This window comes from Pinus tabuliformis, chromosome Q (assembly GCF_031772625.1).
Source record: "Pinus tabuliformis cultivar Carrire ecotype Pingquan chromosome Q, CPIR1, whole genome shotgun sequence".
NCBI classification, from domain to species: Eukaryota; Viridiplantae; Streptophyta; class Pinopsida; order Pinales; family Pinaceae; genus Pinus; species Pinus tabuliformis.
This window is the reverse complement of record NC_142296.1, coordinates 949,692,724-949,714,838: the sequence shown is the minus strand read 5'-3', so window position 1 is coordinate 949,714,838 and position 22,115 is coordinate 949,692,724. Positions and strand designations below refer to the sequence as shown.

Genomic DNA, 22,115 nt, shown 5'->3' with positions numbered 1-22,115 from the left:
AATTAATAACTATAAAATAACATATTATTTTTTTCACTTACTGGTTCACGGATACCCGGGTCAGTGGGTAGCCGCTACGTCCAGGGTTTTTAAACACTGAGTGGACGCCACCCGAAGGGCATCAACACCCCTCGGCCTATTTACTGACCTAACCCCAAGAGCTTTCGGGATTCGACCCTGTGACCTCCCATTGGCAAGACACTTGATTTGACCAATTAAGCTAACTCTTAGGGCTTAAAATAACATATTATTATATAAATCTACTTAACATTATCACCTAAAATATCAATTTACATCTAAAATGAAAATCTCATTTTATAAAACTTAATACTACATTTTTAAATAACAAATTATATCTCTAATTTCTTTAAGGTAAAATATCTTATTCCATCTCAATCACAAAACAAATACTTCTATAATCAATAATTTTACACTTCATCACATAATATATTTTTCTTAATTAAAATTTACATATTATTTAATACAATGCTTTTCTTAATCAAAATTTACATATTTTTTAAGTTTACAATGTTTCTAATCACCAAAATAAAGCAAAAATTTATAAACCAACATTCCCTACTAAGCAACTTTCTTCTCTTTATAAAAAGAGATATAATATGGTCAAAATCGCACTAAATATATTTCCAACATAAAGTATTCCAACAAGCAACTTTCTTCTCTTTATAAAAATAGATATAATATGGTCAAAATTGCACTAAATATATTGCCAACATAAAGTGTTCCAACAAGCAACTTTCTTCTCTTTATAAAAATAGATATAATATGGTCAAAATCGAACTAAATATCTTGCCAACATACATTTTTCCAACTAGTTTTTTTATTTATAAATATATCAAAAGTCCCCAGACAGAAAACTTTAATAACTACTCTCTGTGGTGGACATGAAAAATATAAAACCAGAACCTTCTCCTTCTCATAGGGTGGGTGATTCAGAGAAATGTTGGAATCAAGTTTTTACAAATGCCCTTTACCAGTGACCAAAATGCCATGCCTCATATCTCTGACTGCCCAGATACAGTACAGAAGACAGTGTTCAACTTTGAGCATGATCAAAATCTACCAACGACACTACATTCCACTAAAAAAATTATGTGTAATTCCTTAAAAGAATGACAGAATATGTAAATTTGCAATTGTTGAGAGTACAGGAGCATTTACAGAGTATAGTATAGCATAGGAGAATATGTAAATTGCTACCTAAACAGGTGCCATAGCAGATGAGAGTCTGTAAATGGCTATGGCAGGAATAAAGAAGGTGCAATTGCAATTGCAATGGCAAGAGCAAGTGGAAGAATGAAAGCAAACAATGACGGAGGGGCAGGAGCAGGGTGAGCGGTGCTGGGCAGCCAGGGATATGCATCTGGTGATGGCATCACGCACTGGTCTCCATTGAAGTACAATCTCCGAGGGAATGCCCACCCTTGTTTGAAGGTGAACGTCTTCTTGTCCTTCCGGAGTAATATCTCAGATTGCACACTTCCCATCGGTCCTGCCTGCATCAGCAGATCATTATAATATTTCTGTCCCCAGAACATGGCAGTATCGTCTGCACCCATCCATAATCATGCATGCAACAGTATTAGTATTCATATACAGATTACAATTAACAGTTTTGCAGATTTCAGAAGATCTTGGAAATTTGATGGACATGAGATGAATTCATTCATTTCTATCAAATTTCTAAAATATCCCTAAATCTGAAATAAGGTTAGGCTTCAGGTGAATAGCATCAATTCATATTTTAATCACAATTAACCATTTCTATCAGATTTCTAAAATATCCCTAAATCTGAAATAAGGTTAGGCTTCAGGTGAATAGCATCAATTCATATTTTAATCACAATTAACCAGAAGTCTGTATAGTTGATTGCAGATTCCAAAATATTCTGAAAATTTGATTTGATAGATATAGTTAAATTAACTGTGCTTAAAATCAATAACAGTAAATGTTTTCGAAATATGTACTTACTGATCGATCCATATGGAGTTAAAGATTTATAGTTGAAGCTGAAAACTTGGGTTACATTATCAAAGTTTGGATGCTGTGCAACTAATGTCCAGTCGGTGTAGTTCATTCTGTAATTGAAATTTGTCACTGTGATATTCACTCTCCAGTACTCTTTGTAATTCAACTTCACATGCCAGTGTACTCTGATCGGGCACATATGACGGGTGCACCGTAGAAGTGGTGGCTGCAAGGTGTTTGTGGCAGAATTTGTCCCCGGCAACTTAAGAACTGGTGAATCGGTACTGCATCAAATTAACAGCACAGTTTAGAATCTGATGCATCTAGATTTGGTAGAAGATCAGGGTTTTTTTGCCGAATTTAATTTGATTGAAGATTTTAAGAATATTTTGAAATCTTATTAACAGTAACCTAATTACATATTTATTGGATTTTAAAATATTTTACCAATCTGCCATAAAGATAGAAATGACTTCGTATTGTTGAAAATATTTTGGAATGTAATGAACCAGAAAGAAAAAAGAAGTTGCTGCTATCGGTCAGATTTTAAAATATTTCACAAATCTGCAAATTTAAAATTAATTGAATGAATTTGCAAGGGAATAAGAATCATACTCAATACAAGCAGGTTGAGTTATGTTGTTCCGGCAAGCGCAGGCGCAAGTAGGGCATGGTGTTATAGTATCATTATAGAACGATGATAAGGAGACACAGCATGTTGAACTTTTCTGAGCCAGGAACTGAGAATATGTGCATGTTACATTCCATGTCACTGCACAAGGACAAGGGAAATTCAAATATAAGACTTAGCCAACTCAGAGTGAAACACATAACATTCACAAATATATAAATTATGAGGGATTATAATAGCGTCTTACTCAGAGCTTGAGTGGTTCTGCGACGGTCTGGACTAAAGAACAGGCTGGGTTTAACAATCTTAGCAGGGCCACAAGTATAACCCGGTCCTGGAGCCTTCAAAGTGAAATTCTTTGGCAATTTGACAGTTTTGTTAGTGGTCCCTGAATTGCCCACACTAACTTGGAAGGATGCAATAGAATTTGGAGGATCCTGAGCCCAAGATGCCAACGCTCCACCTTTGCAGCAATTAGTAAATTGCTGGTTGTAAGGCACACCTGGTAAGAGATCAACAACAGTGGGGTCCTTCTTGCAACAGTGCGGACTACCTGCTTTCCATTTGGAGCAATCTCCTTGCTCTGTGGTCTGGCCACCAACCACAGCCCAGATGACCTCCTTCTTTGCCCAATTCCAACCCAAAGTCCATCCTGGGGGGCTTGGTATATGGCGGTACTGCTGAAAATTGTGCATGGTCACGGCAGCCTACAGAGGGAAGCTCATTAGACTCAGCAAAGAGTAAAATGAGTTCTAGCATGAAAATTAGTCATTAATTTGATGTTGTAAAATGAGTTCTAGCATGAAAATCAGTTATTAATTTGATGTTGATGAAAATTTTAGTATGTTGTTTTTATTGATCAATGTTTTTGGCGAATACTTCACTTATTTCAGACTTATTTCAGAGACATAAAGCTAATTAAAGATGGATAAAATGTTTATCCAAAACTTCCATTATATCAATCAATACAACACACAATTTATCAGAAATTATCATCAATATCAAAATAAACTCTACCTGACTTGAAGGTTTTCCAAATTTGTCATCATGTCAAGCTTTGAGAATTTAACTTGCAGGCTACTAGGAATAAAATTCAGAAAAGCTCAACATCTATTTCAGGAAAAAGAGGAAAGGGCATTATAATTCAAGACCTATTTCATGAAAGGGCATTACTTACAACATATCCATCTGCAGTCCAAGACACAATATCCCATTTGATCGTTATGTTACTATTTGGATCCAGTGGATCATAAGCACCTGTAAAGCACACAATGTAGATAAATTTTAAGTTAATATTGTATTCATATCCTTGATAAGGATGGAAAAGTTTAAGAATGGAAATTGATCTTAAAACTTAAAATTTTGCCAAATTTTATGGTAAAAATAAGTTTATATTATAAATCTTGGCGTTTTATAGAAAACAAACTGCAAAATTTAAACATGTAAAATGGAAATTAGCAAAATTTAACCCTGAATTGAAACATCACCTGCAGGTGAAAATGCAATAGCCAAGATAGTTAATGCCAAGAAAAACCCAGCTGCATTCCTGATCAACATATGGCAATTCTGCATGCAACTTCGTCCCTCTGAAGACTTTAACTCTCTTCTCTCCATGATGCCTTTGATATTATCAATTAATGAATCAGGCAGAAACCCAAGAGGAAGAGTTCCACAATCCTTCTGAGCAGCTGCAGCTCCACAAATGCAATGGGAATGGGAATGAAGAAAACATTAGTTTATGATGAAGAACCAATAACAGAAGTGTATAAACCTGCAGGCCTGTAATGGTTGGTTGCTTCATTCTTCAAACAGAGTAGTGAAAGTGGCCTTTTAACTTCAATTTGACAGGACCCCCACAGTTAGTTCAAGTTTGTTGGGTAGAGCCTAATCATGAGTGTGATGCGATGGCTGTTGTTGATTTACAGTTGAAAAATAATAATCCGGTGGAATGCTGAGACACGAAGGAAGGCGCAGATGATGATTGGGAGGACGTTCCAGACGCAAGGTGGGAGGTCGCTTGCACCAGTCTTGCCTTGCCCTGCAATATACACATTGTGTATCCATCATCAACGCCCCTCCCCGCTGGGCCCACCGCGATATCCCTAAAGAGCGAGGATACACAGTGTGTATCCAGAGAGATGAAGGGTCGTATTTCTTATATTTTTTGTCAGCAGTGAGATGCATGAAAATAATGTGATGTAAGCTTCACTTCCCGCAAAGGACCCTGTTACCCTCAGCTGCTAAAACTTATCATATATTTATTGTTGATAATAATTATGTTACACGTTTTTATTAATGTCAGCATTTTACATCACAAGCAAAGAAAGTAGTAGTATTAGGTGACGCCGATAAACATAAGTCAAAGTGGTTGGTTTTAATGCAATGATGAGTACCCCTTAAGCATGCAATCATATCAAATCTTTGAAGCAACAATCGTCATAGCTAATTGAAGGTTCCTTTGGAGAGATTTCAACACCTTGTCTAATCTTTTGTTTCACTTCCATTCCATTCCATTCCATAGTCACTGCCTTGGCATGTTTTGGACTATTTCCATAGGTTGAATTAGACCAGTTTAGCATAGCTCCAAGTATGGTATATTTGATTTCATTAGGATAAGGATAATATTTAAGTTTGCAAAGAGGGTGAATATTAGTTTTAGTCCTTGCCTCGTTATGGATTATAACACTCGCTTTGGAGTCAAAGTCTTTTGATTATCGATTATTTTGTTGAGTTTTCGCAATTTTTACCAAAGTTTCATGACAATGTTGAATATTTCTATTTTTCTGTAAATTCAAAAAACATTTTCTAATATCTGGAAATTTTATTTCTAATTTTCCATTTATTGAGCGAGGTTTGATGTGACATAATTTCGTTGGTGGAGGGAAATTTATTTCGTTAATTGTCAATCCCTGACAAATCGGTTTAAAATAAAATAAAAAGCTAATTTTGTGAGTGGCCATTTCGTCGGTGAGTGCTCTCACATTGCTATTGCTCTACAAAATGATGCCAAAACTAACGGGGTTGTAGGTCCCTTACGTAAAAGGGGAAGGAGGGGGACACTAATTACTACTAATTTGTTGTGCAGAGAAAGGGTGTGCAATGGAGTTTGTTAAAGAGCAAGAACTATATCGAGTCAAGCTTTCTTTCTTCGCACTTCGCATTAGGATAATTTAATATGTGGAGTCGAGGCATGGAAAAAAAAAACTAATTTTGTGATATGCAGAGGAAGGAGAAAGGTTGTGGGGGAAGTGCAGTAGAAAGGGTGTGTGGAGAAATTGGGTGTGAGGGAGTCTATCAAGGAGTAAAGACTATATCAAGTTAAACTTTCTTCCCTCGTAGTGTGCATAAAGCTAATTTAGTATGTAGAATCGAGGCATGGACAAAAAAGGTTAATTTTGTGAGTGGTGATTTCATAAATAAGTGCGTTGACACTGTTATGCCTGAGATTGCTACTACTTTGCCCAATGATGCCAAAGTTGAGGAGGGTTCGAGGTGCCTTGCGTAAGCAAGGGGGGGTGGATAGGGTTGGAGGTTGAAGAAATATAATGAAGTCGCTTTGAATATTAATTTAATATGAAATTGCTACGGTTTTGTTGTGCGGAGTAAGGGTGTGCGGGAAGTGTGTGAGAATGGATGTGTGGAGAAATTGTGTGTGACCGAGTTTGTTAAAGAGTAGGGAATATATTGAGTCAATCTTTCTTCCTCCGCACTCTGCATAAGGATAATTTAATATACCGAGTTGAGGCATGGACAAAAAAGGCTAATTTTGTGATATGCGGAGAAAGGAGAAAAGCGGTGGGGAAACTGTAGCAGAAAGGGTGTGCAAATAAATTGGATGCGGGGGAGTTTGTTAAGGAGCAGGCACTATATTGAGTCATGTATTTTTCCTCCGCAGAGCGCATAAAGCTAATTTAGTATGCAATGTCGTGACATGGACAAAAAAGGCTAATTTTGTGAGTGGTCATTTCATTAGTTAGTGCTCTGACATTGTTGTGCCTGAGATTGCTATTGCTTTGTCTAATGATACCAAAGCTGAGTGCCAAGGTGTAGAACAAGATTTTAGAGCACTAACAATGACATTGACACTATCATAACTATTGTTAGTGTGTTTCACTCTTATTTCATTTAAAGCTTTTTGTCCATCTTAAACTTTTACAGATTTAGTTGTGCTTGAGAACAGGTGCATAGAACCATGAATCTGTGCGGAATGAAGGATTATGTTGAGATAAGGAAGTGCAGTGAAGCACCTCCACACCTAGACAAAGATTGTACAAAAATATGTGAGAACATGTAGTTTCTTAACTTTAATGAGTTGCTTGTTTTGTTTGTATATGCAAAGTGGATGGATATAGCAGATTCAAAGGAGACAGGGCAAGTTCTAGAATCACAAGACTTTTTCTAGTTTTCAAGAAACATGTAACACTTATGAGCCAATATGCATAATTAATTAATACTAATAGCAGGTTCGAAGGAGACGGGGCAAGTTGTGGAGTGGCAAGACTTTCAAAGGAGGAAGTACTCATGGAGAATTGTTTAAGAGATGTTGAGGCTGCAGCCTGTTTCTGAACGAGAGTTTCACAAGGCTATTGAAAACTTTACACTTTCTATTACTTGTCAAGAGTGGAACGGTGGTGCTTTTATTTGCAATTTTATGCAATATTAAGTGAAGTGTTTTTTTTGTGTGGAAGAACGGTTGTGTGGAGCAGGGAATAGAAACATTGTTTCGCAATGTTTTGTATGTCTACATACATTTCCATATACTTCTCTCCATACAACATTACATATCATAGAGTACATAAAACAATATAGCAAAAGAAAACATAGAGTTGTATAATGTAATAATAATCAAATGACAATAAATCGAATAGAAACACGCATCTTAGCAAAGTTATCCTTGTCTTTAACTATATTTGTTCTAATTGTATTCATTTTCCTTGCTCAGTGATATGAATTAGTTCAATTATATAGAAATAAGAAGAAAAAAAGGTTTTAATTTCATAGCACGAAAACAATTCAGACGTAACAACTACACAACAGTAATGTATATTGTATAAATTTTTTTAGGGTTGTAACGTATATTGTATAAATACTCTAAGTACTCATATATGAAAGAAAGATTGCATTATCTGCCTGACAAATTTTTTTTTGCATCCTAATATCAAATAGGATGCATTTAGGTTGAAACATAAACCTTACTTTTTGCGTCCGGTTTATACTTTGCTTTTTATTATTTCAAAATAAAATATTTTGTGCATTCAAACTATGGAAATAATTGGTTACATTAAGTAAAACAACAAATAAAGTGTGAGATTGGAAAATAAATAATGAGAATTTTGCATTGCAATTTGCAGAGTGCGAAGGTGCGCGCGCGTGAAGAAAGCAAAATTACACTTTGGTCATTGGCATAAACTTGTAATTCAATTTATTATTATTATTAGTTTGTGCCTAGCCACGGACTATAATATTTTCCTCGTGTTCAAAGTCCATTGACTATTAATTATTATTATTACTACTACTTAGTATTTAAAACATATCATGAAATTTCGAAATCTAATATGATGATTCTAATTACTAATTCTTCTATTTATTATTATTATTATTACTCGTCGCTTCACTAGGGACTACAACACTTGCTTCGTGATCGAAGTGTGTTGACTCTCCATTATTTTTCCAAGTTTTTTGTAATTACAAATTTTCTATCTACATGTGAATTGGTCAAAGTCTGTTGACTATCGATTATTTTGTCGAGTTTTTGCAATTTTTACCATAGTTTTAGGAAAATGTTAAATATTTGTATTTTCTTGTAAATTCAAAAATCATTTTCTAATTTCTGGAAATCTTATTTCTCATTTTCTATTGGCTGAGAAAGTCTTGTAGATATTTACTATGTAATACGTATATTGAAATTTTAAAAGGTAATGTGACAATTGTAACCACTAATTCTAGTTATGTTGCCCATATGAGCATTGGTCAGGTGTTTATTATGTATTTTTTTAGCATACACATTGCAAATGCATGTTCGATTACTTTTCGACGGAGTTGGTTATAAATAGATTTATTGTCTGGGTTGTACGGTGGTCGTTTTTGCAAGTGCATGGTGTGAGAGCTTTTCTTTGCAGGCTCATTTCAAACAAAGGTGCAAAGCATGTAACATTTTTGTAAGATTAACAGTGCATTATTTCTTCTATATGTGATTACTTATAGTGTTTACACAATATATGTTACAACCCTATATCAATGAGATGCGGAGTTCACAAAGTAGATATTATGAGAGTGCTAAAAACATTTATAGAATATATGTTATTGTCGTGTAGTTGTTACATTTGAATTGCTTTCGTGTTATGAAATTAGAGCCTTTTTTTCCTTTTATTTCTATATATTTGATCTAATTCATATCATTAGAGCAGGGAAAATGAACACAAGTAGATCATATACAGTTAAAAAGAATAACTTTTTAATGTTTTATTTATTGTCATTTGATTATTATTACATTATACAACTCTGTGTTTTTTGGTAAATTTTTTATGTACTCTAACTAAAAACAAGGTTTTTTAATTTTTAGGAAACATATAACACTAAGAGATTGAGATCCAAAACAAAAATTACAAAGAAAAAGGTACTTTGAATATTTCTATAAAACATTTGTGCATTTGTACGCTTGTTAATTTTCTAGTTTAATATATGTAACAAGGAACTCTAAATTAGAATCCGTTGAAACTAAAATATATTTAGTATTTTACCTGTATGCATAGAAATCATATTTTATATAGTAACTATGAACATGATATTAGAATATACATTACCAATGACTTTTTTATATCTGGTTTTGTCTTCATAAGCTAGCTCTTACTTAGAATCAATCATAATGTCATTTTAAGTAGTAATTTGAATGCATTATTTGTGAACAAACAAAAAATATCAGATTAAGATGATGTTACAGTAGACATGGATGAAGAAGTAGAGATGGAAATGATCACTATTACATAAGCACATATTGTAGGAGACAAAGCCAAAAGAACATAAGACAGGGAAGAAACAAAAACAAAAAGGTAGTTTTGTTTAGATTTACTTAACTGTATATCAAATTTCTTTTTTATTTCCTTGAATTAATTTCAATTCAATGCTCACGACTAGGCAAAAAAAGATCGAGTATGTGCCATTATTGATTGAAGATATCAATAACAACATAACGGGAAGCATTTTCCGTGGCGTTATCTTAGTTACATATCAAACTTTTCTGGACAAAGAAAATAAGACAAAAGCAATACTTTGTGCAGATTTGATGGATAAGAAGGTTGAAATGACAATAACATTGTTTGTGCCAACATAGTTTATCGAACAATATGAGGCAAAACTTACTGCATATGCTAGTGTTTATATTAAAAATTTGAAATAATTCCAGAGGACAAATATGATAGCGGTGAGTGTGAGAAACTTGCTTGTCTAAATAACTTTAGCATTGTAGAAAACATTTCTCCTATTTCTACAGAGTATTGATTCTTTCCAAATATGGCAATTACAAATTTGTCTCATAGTCAAGATCTGTTTCCAGTTGGCACAAACAATTTCATTGCAATTTCAGAAACATGGACAAGAATGCAATGTGTACTAAAAATCAAAGACCGGAATGCATAACAAGATAGGGCAATATTAAGCTTTGATTTATTTGGATGTTTCAATGCTACAAAGTTATTGTTAGTCTCTTATATGGTTTACATGTATTGTTTTACTAATACTACATATGTGACAGGTTCAAGTACATGACAAACTTCTTTCAGCATATCTTTCAATTCAAAAACAACTGCAAGAAAATGTTTTCTTGCTCATCCTGCTAAAAAGTATAGTAAAAAAACAAGAAAGAGTTTTTTGAACTTCACAATACACATTCATATGTTTATTGAAAACATAAAATAAAGTCAAAAATCTAAGAAAATTTATTTCTTTAACGAGTGGAATATGCACGATAAACTATATATATATATATATATATATATATATATCGATTTTCTATATCAATTTTGCAACACTTGCATGGAAAACTAACATTGGCTAGTGCATATACAAATCCATTTGAGATAGTATGTGTGAAATGTCGTAGTCCAATTACAACTGCTAGAACTATGAATGAAACTATGGTTTATTGTACCATTTGCAACGAAAGTTGTCACTTCATTTATTTCCATCATTTAAATGGTATCATACATGCAAATGATAGGACTACAATATAATGTGTTCTAAGAGGTGTGGAACTGGAGAAAGTATTACTTGATCTATGAAAAGTTTCCTATGAGCACTATTGTGCGGCCAAATCAGTTGTTATTGATTTGTTGTCCAGTTTTGAGATACATGGCACATTTACAATAAACCATCAAAACCTAATTATATGTATATAATGGCAGTTCTCTTTGTTTACATTATCGAGGATGTAGAAATTCTGACTGTAGATTAACCTGATAATGAAATATAACTAAAGCAAAATACTTTAATCTACTTCTATAATCAATTTTGCAGAAGCTTAAAAGATTTGAGCAAGATCAAGCTGAGCACATATAACGAGAAAAAGAATCAATGCACATGAAACACAGAATAATACTCAGGGGAAAGCCTCAGCTAAAAACCCCACTATCTGTATTATCTTACAAGTGGAAATATATCAGGATTACACAAAGCCTTAGCTCTCACAGCTAGCCAACTCTTAGTACAATCCCTCACAATTCTCACAGACAAAATACACTGCTCATAAGCCTTCTCCTCTGCCCTCCAAGCTCCTATTTCCTTGTGTTGTTTCTCCTGGGTGATCCTATTGTTACCAAGTGTAACACTGATCACTCACACTAATCTCACACCCTGTAAAACTACGCAATACTCAAGGAATGAATTCCTTCTGCATGCATGAGTTTTGTTTATAGGAAAACACATGCAACTGATAGTACATTGTCCCTATATTTAATCTCAACTAAGTCTTTCTCAGAAGAGACATGCATGAGTTACCGATGAGAGAATCTTCAGTTATCTGTAGTACACTAGTTGGATGCATGCATGCATTAACTGACTGAACTCACAATTAGTTCCTCAACCAGTTTGGAAATAATTTAACTGGACTTAACTTAGTAAACTGAGCTAACTAATTACAACTCAAATACAACTCAATATTATCTCCTTAATTAAGGGATAATCTCCTTAATTTAAGGGATAAATATTGCATGACTTCACAAAGACTTCTAACTTGAATTTCTCCAACTAATTAACTCAAGATGAATTAATTAATTATTTTTCAAGCAGCTGGTGAGACTAAATTCTAATTTTAATTCTAAATTTTAATTCAAGAACAAATTAAAATTGGAATATTCTTGTTGCCACATTTCACCACTACCTCTCAACAAGAAAGGGATTATCTGTCACCCCGATCCTGTCTCTATGGAACTCAAATTTACACTTTGATAATGCCTTTATCAAAATGTCAGCATCTTGCTCCTCTGTCGAAATATATTGCAACAACATGATGCTCCTCGCTACACAGTCTCTGAGATGATGATACCGGATGTCGATGTGCTTGGACCTATTATGAAATACTGGATTCTCAAAGAGTTTGATACAACTCTGACTATCACAATAGATCACAGATGGATCCATCCTATGATCAAACAAACCAACTAGGATTTTCCGCATCCAGATGGCCTCACATGTTGCCTGACTTGTAGCCATGTATTCAACCTTTGCCGAGCTAAGTGCGACCGACCTTTGTTTCGTGTTGTACCAAGAAACTGCCGCTGACCCAAGGTTGAAAATCCCTCGTAATGTGCTCTTCCGATTTGATGGACTCCCTGCCCAATCTGCATCAGTGAAGCCCTGTAGCTTCACTCCCTCTATTCGTCTGTACCATAATCCATACTGAGATGTGCCTCTGAGGTATCTCAATACATGCTTTTTCGCCTTTGTTCACTATGTACATTAGTGAACCCACAAGTTGCCTGTACACAGTAGCCTCTACTACTTCTCCTGAAGTAGCATCCTCCTTCCTCCAGTTACTTGCTAGAGGAGTTTGCATGGGCTTGCACTTCTCCATGTGGAATCTCCTGAGTATCTCGTTGGCATACTTGCCATGAGACAAAAACAACTCCCCATCCTTCTGCCACACTTCCATGCCAAGGAAGTAATGCATGAGACCCATGTCTTTCATCTCGAATTCTCTTGCAAGGTCCTCCTTGCAAGACCTAATCAACTGATCATCACCTATCAATATCAGATCATCAACATAAAGTACAATGATCAATTGCTTACCTTTCACCATGATGTGGTACGGTTCGCATCCGCTTCACTCTTTGTGAAGCCCAACCCGGTGAAGTAGTTGTCTATCCTGGTGTACCAAGCACGAGGTTCTTGCTTCAGCCCGTACAAAGCTCTCTTGATTCGGAACACATGTGACTCATGATCGAAGGTCTCAAAACCTTTCGGCTGCTCTATGTACACCTCTTCCTCAATCTTGCCATTGAGGAATGCAGTATTCACATCCATCTGATGGATCTTCCAACCCATCTGTGCTGATATTGCCAACATCGATATGATAGATGAGTACCTTGCTACAGGAGAAAAAGTCTCATCATAGTCAATCCCCTCAACCTATGAGAAACCACGGGCAACAAATCTTGCCTTATGCTTCTCCACACTACCATCAGGAGCTTGCTTTACCTTGTAAAGCCAACAGGAACTCACAACTGACTTGTTCTCCGGTCTTGGAACCACATCCCAAACGCTATTACGAACTATGGAGTCATACTCCTCCACCATAACATCAACCCAAATTAGCTGCTGCACTGCTTCCTCAAAGGAAGATGGCTCATTATCAACACATTCCCCAACAAGGGCCATGTATACATTGTACCTCTCACGTGACCTCCTCTGTTTGCAATAAGAAGATGGTTCTCCCACATTCTCTCTTGCATCTGCCAACAATCTGTCAGCTTCTCTTGTGCGCTTTCATCCATATCTGGAAGACTCTGCTTGAGTGGATGTCTCCACTCCTGGAACCTCTACATGTGGCTTCTCCGCATCAGTCTAAGGCTCCTCCTCCTTAGGAACCAACAGTTCCTCCACAGCCTATAGTTGGAGCTCCCTCTCAAGGGAAACTCGCATGGCCTTCTGCTCATCAAACTTGAGATCTCTGCAAACCACTGTCCTCTGACTGGTAGGCAAGTACACCCGATAGTTGTGGGGTGTATTAGTGTACCCCACAAGTATCCCCAACTCGGCTATTGGCTCAAGATTCTTCTGTGCATCCTTTGTCACATGGGAATATATCGTTGAGCCAAAGATCTTGAAGTGACCCACATCTGGTCTCTTACTGGAGAAGGCTTCCTCTGGTGTCTTCATCCCAAGTATGTGATGTGGGCTTCTATTGTGCAAATAGACCATTGTGTTGTGTGCCTCAGCCCACAAATGAAGTGGTAGGCCTTGGTCATGCAGCATCGCCCATGCTGCCCCTACAATAATTCTGTTATTCCTTTCGGAAACCCCATTCTGCTGTGGGTTATTAGGTGCTGTCAACTCTTGTTTAATTCCTTCCACTGCACAGAAGTCCTTAAACTCTTGAGAGACATATTATCCATCATTTTTGCTTCTCAAGGCCTTGATCTTCTTCCCTGGTTCTTTCTCAACCAAAGATTTGAACTCAAAAAACTTTGAGAAGGTGTGGTCCTTCTTCTGCATGAAATAAATCCATCATTTACGAGAATAATCATCAATGAAAATCACATAATACCTTTGCTTTGCTATGGATTCTGTCGAGAATGGTCCACACAAATCAGTATGAACTCGCTCTAAGATCACTTTTGCTCGATTGTCTCGATCATGAAAGGAAGACTTGGTGTACTTTCCCAAGGTACAACCTTTGCATGTGTCAACTTGCTCAAGTTTACCTTTGGGAAGTCCTATAGATATTTGCTACATTATCTTCAAGGCCCCATGATGCAAATGGCCCAACCGTCTATGCCATAACTTGCTAATGTCTTGGCTTTGCACCAATTCTGCTTTCAAACTCAATGCTACACAATCATCTACCTCTAGTTTATAGAGTTTCTTCACTCGAATCCTGATCCTCTTGGTCTGACCCATGGCTAAGTGTCTTAGGAATGCCTTTCCTTTACTAAAGACAACATTGTAGCCTCTGTCCTCCAACATCGCGACAGATACCAAGTTCTTCTTCAGTCCAGGCACATACTTCACATCTGTCAATGTGAGAGTAGCTCCATGCTCCCTCTGAAAAGCAACTGTGCCCACTCCTGAAACATTGTACTCTCCATCGTCACCCATCTTTATGTGCATCTTGAGGTATTTATCCTATAAGGTATTGAATAAAATTTTATCACCGGTTATGTGGAATGAGGCTCCATTGTCAAGATACCAAACACAACCCACCATCAATGACACCATGCATGCGATGAGGGTAAAGTCCATTTCGAACTGAGAGGCTAATGCATCACCTTCCGATCCTTTCGAGTATCCCTTCTTGGACTTCCTCGATGGGCAATTAGTCGCATAATGTCCCATCTCGTGACAATTAAAGCCTCTCACTTTAGCCTTGTCAACCTTCTTCCCTCCATGAGAAGAATTCAATTTGGAATGGGAATCCTTCCCCTTCCCTTTCCTTGTCTTACTTACTAAGGCCAGGTTTTCTTCATCATCATTCTTTGATGAAGAACCATCTCGAGTGCTCCTCCTGATCTCCTCCTGCATCAGATCCAACCACAGTCGTTCCCAATCCGGCAATTTCTCCCTTCCATTCACAGAGTCCTCGTAGCTATTCCAACTCTCTGGAAGGTTGAGGAGAGCGAGGCTCACCATATCATCATCGGCAGTAGTTATTCCCACACTACTAAGCTCATCTCTACAGGTGGCGAGCTTGTTCAGGTATGTGGAAATAGTATCGCCCTTCTCCATCTTGATTCTTCGAATCTTATCCTTGAGCGCCAATTTCCTCTGGTCGCTACTGTTCTGGTAGAGGTTCTTCAATGTATTCCACATTAAAAATGGAGTATCCTTCCCATGGAGACTCGAGACAATATGGTCTCGAACTCCCTCAAGGATGATCCATCTCACCTTTGCCACACACATCTTCCACTCAGCCAACTCTTGTGCGTTAGTTGAAGCTGGCTTTTGGATTTCTTGATCAATGAATTCCTTCAAGCCATTGTCTTCTAATACAACCTCCATGCGATCTTTCCATGCTATGTAATTTGAGCTACCATCCAAGGCATACTCGAATCTCAAGCCATTGAACGCCATTGGCCAACCTTGAAGTATGATAAGAATTCGATTTTTTTTTGCATTTGCAACCCCGAACTTCAAACTTCGAATTCTATTCTTAGTATACTGTTCACAGCTCCGATAACCTTTGCTCCGATACCACGTAGAAATTCTAACTGTAGATTAACCTAATAATGCAATACAACTAAAGAAAATACTTTAATCTACTTATACAATCAATTTTGCGGAAGCTTAAAATATTTGAGCAAGATCAAGCTGAACACATATAACCAGAAGAAGAATCAATGCACATGAAACATAAAAGAATACTCAGGGGAAAGCCTCAGCTAAAAACCCCACTATCTGTATTATCATACAAGTGGAAATAGATCAGGATTACACAAAGCCTTAGCTCTCACAGCTAGCCAACTCTTAGTACAATCCCTCACAGATGCTCACAGACAAAATAGACTGCTCATAAGCCTTCTCCTTTGCCCTCCAAGCTCCTATTTCCTTGTGCTGTTTCTCCTGGTTGATCCTACTGTTATCAAGTGTAACACTGATCACTCACACTGATCTCACACCCTGTAAAACTGTGCAATACTTAGGGAATGAATTCTTTCTGCATGCATGAGTTTTGTTTATATGAAAACACATGCAACTGATAGTACACTGTCCCTATCTATAATCTCAATTGGGTCTTTTTCAGAATAGACATGCATGAGTTACTGATGAGAGAATCTTTAGTTATCTGGAGTACACTAGTTGGATGCTTGCATGCATTAACTAACTGAACTCACAATTAGTTCCTCAACCAGTTTGGAACTAATTTAACTGGACTTAACTCAGTAAATTGAGCTAACTAATTACAACTCAAATACAACTCAATCTTATCTCCTTAATTAAGGTATAATCTCCTTAATTTAAGGGATAACTGCTGCATGACTTCACGAAGACTTCTAACTTGAATTTCTCCAACTAATTAACTCAAGATGAATTAATTAATTATTTTTCAAGCCACTGGTGAGAATAAATTTGAATTTTAATTCAAGGACAAATTAAAATTGGAATATTCTTGTTGCCACATTTCAACAAAGGAATCTAGTGACAATATGCTTCTCGTTGCTTGCACTGTCAAGTAATCTGCTAATGGTATTTTGGATCTCTTCACTTGCATTTTCAAGTAATCTATTAATGGTATTATGATAAGACTATTGGCAAGGAGTGCGAGGAGCATTCGCACTTATGCACCTCTGCATATCTGCACTTTAAATTTTAACACTATGTTTTACTGATTGCTTGAAGAATTTGATCATTGTTGGAGAGTTTTTCCAATTTGTTGGATGATTGGGATGTGATTTCATCTTTTGGTTACCTAATCTATGGCTCGTAAGGAGTAGGGGAAGATTTCACATTTTTGCATATTTTCATATCCTTAATCACAATCTTAACATGACCTTATACTTTCTACTTGAAGAATTTTACTATTGTCATATAACTTTTTTGATTTGTTAGATGATTAGGATATGATTTCATGTTATGGTTAGATGATCCACTATTCTCTTTGCTTGCATTTGTCAAGCAATCTGCTGTTGGTATTAAGGAGATAGTATTATTGTTAAGTTGTCAAAATCAAGCGATGTTCTACAGAAAGTGTGGATATTTCTCTTACCAGTAATTAGTAAGACTTGATTCCCATTGACTATTTGTCATGTCCCTTCTCAAACACATTTGTAACAGGGGGCTGCTACACAATTTTGCACAATTTTGGCTAAGGAAGAGAACCCATCATTTTCGACTTAGGGACTTAGGAGGCAATTCGACTTAATTTGATTGCTAGTGGAATGTGGGGGCCACCCACATGGGAATTTGAATTTGCCCATTCGAATAGCTTGGAGGGAAAGTCCAATAGGTGGATGGAGGGGCCCACATGAGGCAAGGGAGGCCCAAGGAGTTATAAGGAGGAAGCAACTCTCATTTTGGGATTCATTCATACATATTGCAAACAAAATCACTTGATTGTTCACTTTGTTGTTTCGTTGAGTCAACTAGTTATTTAGCCACAAATATCTCAAGTGGGAGATTCAACCTCTACTTTGGGGGACCATCTGTGCCCACCCTAGAGAGGCAGTTCTACAAGGATTTCAGGAGTTCCAGGGCAGTGACATAGCACCACCAACCAGCGTAGAGCAAGGAGTGTGTATTTCTGGGCAGCCAGGAAACATGCAGAGGGAGATTGAGGCAAGCAAAGATTTAATTTCTTGTCCGGGAGTTGGGGAGATGAGGTAGCAGCATTAGACCAACGTTCTTGCTGGGTTTTATAGCCAGTTGAGCCAACATTCCAACAAATTCAAACTACTGGGCTAGGGGACAACGTAGAGGCCATACAACATATTTTCGTGGTACTTGGGAGCAACTAAGTTGGGCCAAGAAATAATCTGGGGAGTCAAGGATTGGATAGCATGAGTGAAATCAACATTTTGGAGAAGTTTTCAGGTGGTTTTATAGGCAGTTTCGAGCAAGTCGAAATTGGCAACTAAAGCTGAGGTGAGGCTCCAAGGGGGTCGAAAATCAGAAGTCTAAACCAGCCAAAATCATTTTTGGGTTTTTCTAGGTTTTTTACAAGGATCCCAAATATAAATTTTCATAATTTTATGAGCACCTGAGGTGGGTTTTTAAGTTGTATCTTTGCAGCAGATAGTGTAGAATTGCTAGGGATTGAATAGTGCCTTTGGGGGCCGGTTTTGGGAAATCCAAATCGAGCCAATCCGTTTCTGGGTTTTTATGAGTTTTGGCCAAGGAGTCCAAGGTTAAAAGCATATAAATTTTTGGGCAGTTTCAGTGCACCTTCCAGCCATTTGAACTTCACCAAAGTAGGAGTTTCTAGGCAGTGCAATGCAGATTGGTGCAGCAGCTAGGCAGCCTTCAGCTTAACCATTTTCCTACCTGGGTTTGGTCCTGCTTGTCCTTTTAGACAAGCCCAAGTGCACCATTCCATCATCTATTGTATTTGACTTGCATAAATATAATAAAATGGCTTAGAAGTTCTCCATTTGCAGCTTTTATATGGGTGTTTGCTGAATATTTCGTTTTTGTAATTTGTTGCATGTATTATTTGCTTGTTATCACTTGTATTCCTATTAAGAATCATTACAATGGTATCAAAGCATGATCTTGGCCTAGCTGTGGGAAATTAGCCAGAAGATCATGGAAGCTTTGGGTATGAGTGCACAGTGACTGGTGAAACCAAAGACAAATCCATGGCTCAAGGGAAATCTAGTATGCAGAAAGTTGGGGTAGAATTCATTGGGACAATGAGAGGTTGGCCCAGTTGAGGAGGGTGACAGGCCTAACCCATATTCACCCTTACAACAAAGACGTTAGAGGTGAGCAAGTTGTGGGGGTGCAGCCATCTACATCGTGTGGGGAAATTCGACAAGATCAGGGCACCAGATCTCTTGAAAAGGAGCAGACAGGACAAAGATGGTTAGAGGGTGAGACAAGGAGGCACTTTTCCTAGTAGAGACCTGGCTTTAGATATTAGGAGCTTGAGGAGGAGGTTGAGCATGATGCTGAGAGCCCACATGATGGTGAGGAGCACATTGATATACCTGGTGTGGTTCAGGAGTCACCTTTATTAGAGACCTCTTTGATAGCCCCAGTTAACACCCTGGTGGAGAGGATAGAGCCTACTCACATAGAACCATTTGCTGAGGGGGTGCCATCCCTAGATGAGATGCCAATAGTTGCTGAGGTATCTGGAGCTGTGACTGAGTACAGGTGATACATGCCCACAGTTCCATCAGTTTCAAGCCGACCTTCTAGCATTAAAAGGAAGGTCGCGTTAGTGCGAGAGGCGATTCTACAACAGAACAAGGAGTTGGAGGGTATGAGAGCAGTTTTCATCGAGTCCACGACCAAATTGACTCATGTTGGGGAGTAGTTGGATTCCCTACTGGTGCAACTAGAGTGCATGTTGGAGCGTGAGAGCAACCCTCTTCAGACATACATAGACAAGGTTGGCAGCACTATTAGGTTACCATGGCCCATTGGACAAAGGGAGACAGAGCTACCTAGTCAAATTGTATGTATTGACCAGGATAGCGAGATGAGATGACCTGAGTTGCACAAGGTGCAACACCCTCATGGTGGGGTTGTTCTATGTGCGGGAGTTCGTGCATTCGATCCCTCTCTTAGGGTTGGGTGGCGAGAGATTCTAAGTTGGTACCCGGTGGAGTGGACTATGGAGATGGTAGTGGACCCAGGTGGAGCTCCGCAAGAGTTTCCAGACACTGGGGATGCTAGAACCCCCGACTGGCATTGGGATCCAGGAGGGACTACCTATCATTTCCCATATATGTCGGTTGACTACAACTAGGATGGTACAGTTGACCTAGAAGTTGAGCATGCACTTTCGCTAGGGAAGTCTCGGTCAACACCAATGGCCGACCAATTTATGGACAAACTGTTTTGGTTTTCTTGGTATGGCATTTGTACATGGGATCACTAGGTGATCAACATACTCTGGCAGGAGTTTGTTGGAGGAGGTGGCATTGGTAGGCCACCAGACGGTGCCTTGCATGGAGCTAAGGGCTCTTCAATTTTGGGTGGGGCACAGAGGACGTAGAGGAGCGGACCAGTGGTGGCATAACTACTGACACATAGGGAGAGTCACTTCTCGGATCCCTCAAGGGGAATTTGGGGGAGAGAGCCATTCATGGCAGGGATAATGATGCGATGGTGGAGGTGATGATACTAATCAGGTGTGGCCTGACACGTACAGACATAGCTCTAGGCCATCATATCTAGGGATATGTGGGAGCATATAGTGTTGACCAGTGGTCTATAGATGGGCATGGAGATGCATGGTGGTGTGTTGTAGTGTGTTGCACTGCATTGCAGAGTGGGAGTGCCTCACATCGCAGTGAGTACATGCGGGAGTGATAGGTGCAGTGACACAAGTAGGAAGCAAGACGGTACCAGATGGGATAGTTGTAGTCGAGGGTATCCCGTAGTGTACAGGGGTAGGCCGCAGTGTACAGTGGCATGTCCAGGAGTACTAGGATGATCGGTGGTATGCAGAGGCGTATGGTGCTGCACAACGAGGTCTTGGAGTGTTTCCTCCAGGGACACCCATGGATGGAGATATCGGGCATACCTTTGGGTGTAGTTCACCCAGGATCGATGGGGACACAGATGAGTGATACTTGATGGTATCCGCGGGGACTCACACTCCTAACCCTCTTCTACGTCACTTACAAGAATGAGTGATTTGGTTGTTGTCCTTTGACACTCTGGGCACGAGCAACAGGAGACGGCGAGCTCACCCAAGATATTTGGATGATACTTGGTACGATAGAGGGGAAACTTCTTAACGGGGGCATCGAGTTGCTGCGCGAGTTGACAACCACAAGTTGAGGGATGAGGTGATCATTGACAGGGATGACATATCATTCATCACTGATTCTATTCCTGGGGAGCTAGTCACGGAGGATACATATTTCACTCTTTCCACAGGGCATGTCTGGACCAAGGATGAGCAAAGGATACCGTGTGCAGCTAAGATAGTTGTCTAGTATGTATCTAGGTTCCCGACATTGTATCAACACATTCTCCGGGAGGAGGGTGGCCGAACCAGTGGCGATGGTTGGAAGGAGCAGGATGGATCCACATACGCTGAGTCGACTGCGCATATCAGATACCCATATATTGGTTGCATTCAGGGGGTAGATATTTGGCACACGTGGTTTTCAGTGGTCATCTATACTACACAGTGGCAGACACCGGACAGTTTAACATGCCTCAGATTAGTTCATGATGTATGGATCCTATATATGGGTGGCATGCAGGGACTAGAGATGAGGGCCAAAGGGATTCCATCAGTTGTTAGGGCTATGCTGCAGCAGGTCTGCCCATGGGATGCAGGGATTCAGTTGATTGATAGATCACTCGTGATGAGCAGAGTCATGGCAGAGAGTGATATAGTTCGCTCTTGGGATGACACATGGGGGTTCATAGAGGGTTTCATCATATGGGGAGGAAGACATTCTCTATTGTTGCACAGGTTCATAACTAGATTTGGATGGGTAGGCCTTGGTGCCATGGAGATGCCCAGGCAGGATGTGTCTCACCTCTTTTAGTATTCCACCATCGAGTTCTAGGAGAGCAGGATACTGTTTGCACTTGATGCAGAGTATGACATAGTCAGAGTAGTGCAGCATCAGCATGGTGGCACCACTCTGGGACTAGCAGGGA

At 38.5% G+C, this 22,115-nt stretch overlaps 1 protein-coding gene across 1 annotated transcript; it reads right to left on the bottom strand.

Moving 5' to 3' along the window:
- Positions 1-738: 738 nt before the first annotated feature.
- On the bottom strand, positions 739-4,413 carry LOC149222632 (COBRA-like protein 4). The gene is made up of 6 exons (XM_089385528.1): positions 4,106-4,413; positions 3,796-3,875; positions 2,866-3,325; positions 2,603-2,759; positions 1,991-2,271; positions 739-1,567 (listed from the first exon to the last, which is right to left on the bottom strand). Exons 1-6 carry the CDS (start codon positions 4,230-4,232, stop codon positions 1,257-1,259), a joined length of 1,416 nt encoding a protein of 471 aa, XP_089241654.1. The 5' UTR covers positions 4,233-4,413; the 3' UTR covers positions 739-1,256.
- Between the last annotated feature and the right edge of the window lie 17,702 nt (positions 4,414-22,115).

Excerpts from the sequence above, each read along its gene's own strand:
- LOC149222632 (XM_089385528.1), bottom strand. The coding sequence starts at position 4,232 with ATGGAGAGAAGAGAGTTAAAGTCTTCAGAGGGACGAAGTTGCATGCAG. Across the intron at positions 3,326-3,795 it reads GGACTGCAGATGGATATGTT|GCTGCCGTGACCATGCACAA; the intron begins GTAAGTAATGCC and ends TTCCCTCTGTAG. Across the intron at positions 1,568-1,990 it reads AACTCCATATGGATCGATCA|ACGATACTGCCATGTTCTGG; the intron begins GTAAGTACATAT and ends GGATGGGTGCAG.